Consider the following 6,809-nt stretch of genomic DNA (forward strand, 5'->3'; position numbering starts at 1 on the left):
TGGCATTGTCCCCCCCCCCAAGGCCCCCGGTCAGCCGAACCCTGGACAAGTTGACCCGGAAATCTACGCCTTTGACTTTCACCGGACGATCTTTGACCAATGGACGTTTTCACCTGGTTGTGATAGGTCGGCCCATAGGAACACTTGAGAACAAGGTCTGGGACAAACCCACCATAAGATTCCCTTCGTGTCAACCCGACATGGCCGTTTCCTCCCTCCAAGTGACAACGGCATCGGCGTCCATGAAGGGTCACACTCCTGAGCCAGTTGCCTTTGCACCCGCCACCACAATCCTTGAAACAGTCTGATGAAGCAAACATGATTCAAGTTTGTTCAAATTTGAAACATAGTATAGCACATAATCCTTTCAAGATTCTGATAAAAAACCATATGAATTTCGTCAAAATCAATCCAAGTATCAATTACTTATGATTTTAATAAAGCAGAAGGACCTATATGCAAAAGTACAGGAGGCCACATTTCTAACATACTCAAAAACAAAAACAAACTGGATATTCATAATCTATGGAAAATTCTACCCTAAATCGATGTATAATTTGTGTATGTTTAAGTTTAGATAAGTTAGATTTAAATTAAACAAAATTTAACTTAAAAAATAAAAATAATTTAAAATAAAAACAAATAATATCTATGCCTACGGCCATGCCATAGGCATAGTTCTCGGCCAGGGGCTGCCAGGAGGTGCCACGTGGCGGGGCTATGCCTACGGCAAGGCCGTAGGCATAGATGGAAAACTATGTCTACGGCTTTGCCGTCGGCATAGATCTGCCATGTGGCAGCTCCTAGTAAAAAAATATAGATAATATCTATGCTGACGGCCGCCGTCAGGGCCGTCGGCATAGATTTGACGGCGTCAGCCCGCCGTTTGTCCCTGGGCCACCAGGGCCACATCTATGCCGACAGCCTAACTATGCCTACGGCCACCGTAGGCATAGATTGATATATGCCGACGGCCTAACTATGCCTACGGCTGCCGTAGGCATAGATGGAGGTATGCCAACGGCTTCTCTATGTCGACGGCTTTTCCCAGGCCGTCTGCGTAGCTCGAGTTATGCCGACGGCCCCGACAAAAAGCCGTCGGCATAGATAAGGCCGTAGGCATATAGGGTTATTCCGGTAGTGACAGGAAGCACGCAGTGTCACGCGTCGAGATCTCGTCGCAGCTGGGGGTATGTTTCCAGAACGTCGTTTTCGTTCTGAACCGTACAACAAAGAAGGAAGTGAATCATTTAACGAAGTGGCGCGATGATGCCATCAATTGCATTGCTCAAAAATACTAGTGTCAAGAAGCGTCTTATATTTTGATATGGAGGGACTAGTTGTAACTGAAGTGTTCCCAAATGAAGTTAAGTTATAAGCAATTAAATGACTGGGCTTGAATTTGACGCAGATGGCATACGAATTACACCGCCACCATGCATTGTGATTTGTGGAACAGGACTCATTCCATTCATCATCGTACTCAAACCCGCACCGGTAGCTGCAGATCTTACATCGACACACCTAAACGATCAGGATTTTACCATCTGTATGTACAAACAAAAGAACAAAACTAGCAGGCCATTCCTGGTCTCCTATGCTATCTAACCTTTCATCTACTGTGCTTCTGTCGCCGTTACATTCATGCGCCAATGTATACACAGACATGGAGGAAGCATTCGGGGTTCCTCAGGTTGTTGGCCACCCAGAGGAACGGCGTATCCAGGCCGAGCTCCATGCCTTGTATCCTCACCAGCTTCACTCTGGCCTTCTTGGCCACATCCATCTCCTGCGGACTCGCCAAAGCTGCTTCTCTGTCGCGAGGAGTCCCTTGAGTGGTATCTGAATCGTCGGGTGCAGAGTCTGGCGTCGTGGACGCAGGTTCAGGATCAGCAGCTCTAGCTGTGGGCTTCGAGCCAAAGAACTCTGGTAGCAACGTCTCCAAGGCATGTTCCAGGGTAGTTATCCTTCTACCTGCAAAACAGCACGATGTGTATATGTGTGAAGGAAATCTCACTGTTACCGCAACACCACAACCATCATGAAGCAAAGAATGTGAGCGGAGGGCAGTTGGTAACATGTACTTTTGACAGTTTCAGGGGTGATTATACTCGGTCACACTTGTTTCCTCATTAAAGATAACAAAATGTTAGACCCAGTATTTACAGCCCTTTGCTCAAAAGGGGTCGCAAAGCAGAAGGTTAAATAGTAGCAGGGTCTTTACAATCTATGGATAAATATTCTCTCAAAATAACAGAAGCTGCACCAGTTTGCCAATGGAAGAAATGTACATGTGCATGCTTCCCAGTTTGGGGATAACCTCTAGATGGTATATAATACAAAATATTTAATATTTTTCTGATAAGCACTACTACATGGTTGGTAATTACGACAAGCAAAATCCTTCCTCCCTCCATATTGGCATTCAAATGATAACATAAATGTTGGCAGCAGAGCTACGTACCTCCCTCCTTTCGGATCTCGAATGGCCGATTTATATAGGATACACTTTCCCAATCACTGACAGGAATCGCATCTTCGAAATACTCAAGGTCTTCTTGAACTCTGCGCACGTATAATCGAACAGGTACCCTGCCTAACCAGGTATTAATTGAATAGATGTATCAGAGCAATGATTTCTTAATGTGGCACAAATCCATTTTTATAATAGCCGTATTTTAATGTCATACGAATGCAATAATGTATAGGTTCATCATTGTATAACTTGAAAATGTATATGAAGTACTAAATATGTGAAAAGCATGCAACAATTAACTAATGTAAAAAAAATGCCTAGACAAAAAAAAAATTGGTATGAAACGTTCAACTAATACAAAAGTAGACAACTCAGTGACAGGAGACCATACATGGTTTGACAGATCCAGGAGATTCAGGCTCATCAGAACCTTGTCGAGGCTCTAACGAGGAAGTCCAGAAGTGATCTTCAAAAGGTCCAAGCTTAAGCTTGGTAGAGATATTCATATAACTATCCGTGTCTCCTATAACAAGTAATAACAAAATAACACGTCTGTAGTCAAAGCACGAATGAAGGTCAGAAGCATTGAGAGAATGGATCTTCCACAAATGGTAGAAAGTAGTTCATACAGAAAGGTAGTTTCTGGCGAGCATACTTTTCCTCACTGATTCCCACATAGCAAGTTGATCAGCCTGGGACATATTCATCACATTCTTACTGTTTCCAGTTATGATGAAGGCAGCCTGAACAAGAGAAAATATTACATTATTGTTTGAGATCGGAAGAAAGAGTTGTTGCGTAACACTAGTTCTCAAAACAAGATCAGCCTCCCCTGACCCCCGCGCCGCCCCTCCAGGGCGTCTCGGGGGCGAAACCCTAGATCGCGGTAGAGTCCTCCCCCTCCCGTCTCCCACCCCCTCGCCGCCGCCTGAGGTCGCCGCCGGGCAAGCCCGGGGCGCCGCCGAGGAAGGTGGCGGCGGGGCATCTGCTGCTCTGCTTTTCGCTAGGAGCCACGGGATCTGGGGCGGCGGCCTCGGTCGGAGTGGCGCCACCGACTCTGCGGCGAGCGGTGGCGCGGGCGTGGTGGCGGTGTCCCTGGCCGTAAGGACGGCGGGGATCCGTTGGGCGTGGACCTAGCGCGGTCCTGGCGGCCGGCGGCACCAGATCTGGCGTTCCCTGCTTTCCCCGACGCGGTGCGACCCCTCCCCTCCGGGCCTGGCTCGGCGTTCTTCTTCGATCTTCGGCCTCCGCTGCGGGTGGGGTGGTGGTGTGGAGACAAACCAGGAGAAATCCATGGCCGGCCATGGCTGGCAGCGACGGCGACGGCGCCCGAGGGCACTGTTCTTCCTCCTTGGAGGCGTTTGTCAGGTCTGACTCCCTCCACCCGCCCTCCTCTAGCCTCCCGGGTGAAAGCCCTAACCTCGGTGGGCGGCGGCGGCGCTCTCGGCGTCGTACTCCTTCTTGAAGGCGTCGCCTTTGGGAGCTGTTTGGTTGGTGTGCGCTGTTGGGGTGCTTTCGGCGAAGTCAGTGGTGTGTCTTCTTCGTCCAAGCTTGGTGCTATCCCTCCTCTGCAGCCGGGCCATGGGCAATTCTGCTTGTGGGAAGCTTTGACGGCTCGTCGGGAGTGCGGGGATCCTCTCTATGTGGCCATCCTCCGGCAACAACCATTCTAGTTCTAGGTGGAGCATTCTATCTTCCGACGGTGCGGCGCCTTTCGAGCCAGGCGAGGAGGTTGTGGCCTTCTTCGGAGATGGAATAGGATGGTTGTGCCGCGCCGGGGTCCATAGCTGTTTGGTGACCACACTCCCTGTGATGCCGGTCATCCCCTTCTCCTCGGTGCCAGCTTGGTCTAGCTCCCTGATGCTTCGTTCTCGGAGGAGGGCCTCGATATCTGCAGTTGTGTGCTTATCTGTTTTATCTTCTAGCTTGTAGCTTTGAGGCTAGTTAGCTGCTTTCCAGCGTCTATGTATCTTACCGTGTTGTTTTTCTTTCTTTGGTTCTTGTGATCTGTAATCCTGGCCGGTTGATGGCTTTGTTAATTCAAAGCCGGGCTAGGCTCGAGCCCCATCTCAGGCTCGGTTGATGCCTTTTCTCTAAAAAAAAGTTCTCAAAACAAACCTCTTTCAGGGAATTGTTGTAATTCCACTTTACACTATCTTCACCTTCACATGGTGATAATATATCTGCAGGATACCCCCTAAAATGAACCTACAAATTTTATGCGTAAGTTGTGTGCATATGGCGAACAACTGGAGCAAGTAACAGGGGATACCACATAGAAACAGAATAGCAGATTCATGCAAATGACTTGTGTTTTCAGAAAGACAAACTTCTCAATGAAAATGTACCCTGTAAGAAAAGATGGTTATAAACTTGGTTTCTAATATCCGTACGCTGATGGATGGCTGATTGCAATTAAGCAAGGATTACAAAAATATGTGGCATGGATATGAATATTTTACACTCTAATTGGTAATTTATTGAACTTAATTGCTAAGTTAAGTAACGAACTAGATCCTGAGAACATTATGGCATAAATCTTTAACAGTATTTCCAGCAAACTTAAACGCTAAGAGGAAGTGCACAATTTTTTATCAAAAGGTTTCTACTAATCCAACACCAGAAAAACACCTTGCAAAGTAAACAAAAATAAACAAACATAAAAGAAAAGGTGTATAAACAGAAGTGCTAGAGGACTCGTAGCCTTACTGTTAGATTCCATGGCCTTTCTGGCTCAGCACAAAGAAGGTCGAAAAGAACACCAATGGGTATATACCTAACAATGCGAAGATAAAAAGGGCTGTCAGCAAATAAAAGCGACAGCAACATGGGTTCTCAAGATTTAAAAAGGCGATAGACCATCATTATTAATATTAGTAGGAGATAACATATGTTACCATTTCAGCAGCAGCCCCTTATACTCAAACCAAACAGTATCAACCCCTGGTGGGAGTGAGCTGCTGAAATGAGCCTTTATAGTCGACACCAAGAGTGGGAAATACCCAATTCTTGGCCCGAAAAGCTGGTGTAGACAAAATAAAGATCAATAAATGGAACAAATATTCCTTTGGGAAGAAAGATAAATGCTCTGGCAGGGGTGAAAATAGCAGTAGTGTAGCGTACGTGCTGCACATAGAGGTATCGTCCTATTTTGTTACGCTTGCGGATAACAAGAAAAGAAACAGTGGCAATCATGTGGAAACTCTATGCAACATCAGATGCCAACAAAAAACGAGCAGCAATTATCTCGCATATCACTATCAGCTTGGGCTTCAAGCCAAAATAGATTGCAATGTGAAAGAGGGATACAGGAGTATAGTTTGTCCATACAACAAATGTATATCCATCTTCAGCATATCAAACATATGCAGGGCATGCCTGCGGCAAACTTTGCCTCTTACATAAGCAGGATAGAAAACATATCGATAACTCCATGCTTGTGACGAACCACAAGCAGAATCAACTCCATGATCATGTGCAAGAAAATTACTAGTCCCACAAGGTTGTACTAAATCAGCGACAGTTAATATGGATCGGAGGGAGTAACAAGATTTGGCGAGGGTTTGCCTTAGAAAAAAATAGGCTTTTGGAGCTCACGGGAAGGCTGGATTGAAACCTATCAGCAACCGTGATCCTAGCATCCAGAATCCAATAATCTGCTAGCAACCAGATTTGGGATTTCGGATGGCCGGCACAGTGGATGGGGAGTGGCATGTTACCATGAAGGGCGGGGGCGGCGGGAGCGCGGTGACGTCGGCGTCGTGGAGGTGGACCTGGAGCGGCACGGCGCCAGTCCAGTGCCACCGCGCTGCCTCCTCCGGCCACGCGTCCTGCGGCGCCGCCGACATTGCTCGCGCCGGCGGAGGACGACGGACCGGTCCCACGCGCGGTAGTGTCAGGCTGTCAGCCGAGCTCGCCGCCGGCGACGCCTCCTCCACCGCCGTCCCGCGGACCAATCTGCCTACAGCTCGCAAGTTCGGAACTTCGGATGCTCTGCTTCTGCTTGCACAAAGGAGGATTCTTCTTCTGAAGAGGGAAGAGGGAAGAGTTGGAGTCGGGGCCCGGCGCCTCTCTTTTTTCTTCACGTTGCCGCGATGGATTTGATTCGATATCCACCGTCCGATTCTGAACGTGGTTCATCCAAATATAAGAGATAGGACCACGTATATAATTATATTTTCTGAAAAATAGATAAACTCTCGCCCTCTATATCAATTGATGTAGATAGTCATAATCACACATACATGGGTAACCCAACATACAAAATTAATGGATCCATCGAAAAAATGTAACCGTTGGGCTGCTTGCTTGTAACAAGCTCGCAATGCACCTT

The 6,809-nt window shown here is 47.3% G+C and overlaps 1 protein-coding gene across 1 annotated transcript; it reads right to left on the reverse strand.

The window, feature by feature from the left end:
- Positions 1-1,586: 1,586 nt before the first annotated feature.
- LOC123135682 (autophagy protein 5-like) lies at positions 1,587-6,486 on the reverse strand. The gene is made up of 8 exons (XM_044554859.1): positions 6,196-6,486; positions 5,374-5,498; positions 5,186-5,252; positions 4,595-4,684; positions 3,132-3,219; positions 2,868-2,999; positions 2,465-2,596; positions 1,587-1,974 (listed from the first exon to the last, which is right to left on the reverse strand). The coding sequence occupies exons 1-8, from the start codon at positions 6,322-6,324 to the stop codon at positions 1,643-1,645; spliced, it is 1,095 nt and encodes a 364-aa protein (XP_044410794.1). The 5' UTR covers positions 6,325-6,486; the 3' UTR covers positions 1,587-1,642.
- Between the last annotated feature and the right edge of the window lie 323 nt (positions 6,487-6,809).

This window comes from Triticum aestivum, chromosome 6B (assembly GCF_018294505.1).
Source record: "Triticum aestivum cultivar Chinese Spring chromosome 6B, IWGSC CS RefSeq v2.1, whole genome shotgun sequence".
In the NCBI taxonomy this organism is placed as follows: domain Eukaryota; kingdom Viridiplantae; phylum Streptophyta; class Magnoliopsida; order Poales; family Poaceae; genus Triticum; species Triticum aestivum.

Excerpts from the sequence above, each read along its gene's own strand:
- LOC123135682 (XM_044554859.1), bottom strand. The coding sequence starts at position 6,324 with ATGTCGGCGGCGCCGCAGGACGCGTGGCCGGAGGAGGCAGCGCGGTGG. Across the intron at positions 4,685-5,185 it reads AAAGGCCATGGAATCTAACA|GTTCATTTTAGGGGGTATCC; the intron begins GTAAGGCTACGA and ends TAAAATTTGTAG. Across the intron at positions 3,000-3,131 it reads GTGGGAATCAGTGAGGAAAA|GAGACACGGATAGTTATATG; the intron begins GTATGCTCGCCA and ends TACTTGTTATAG.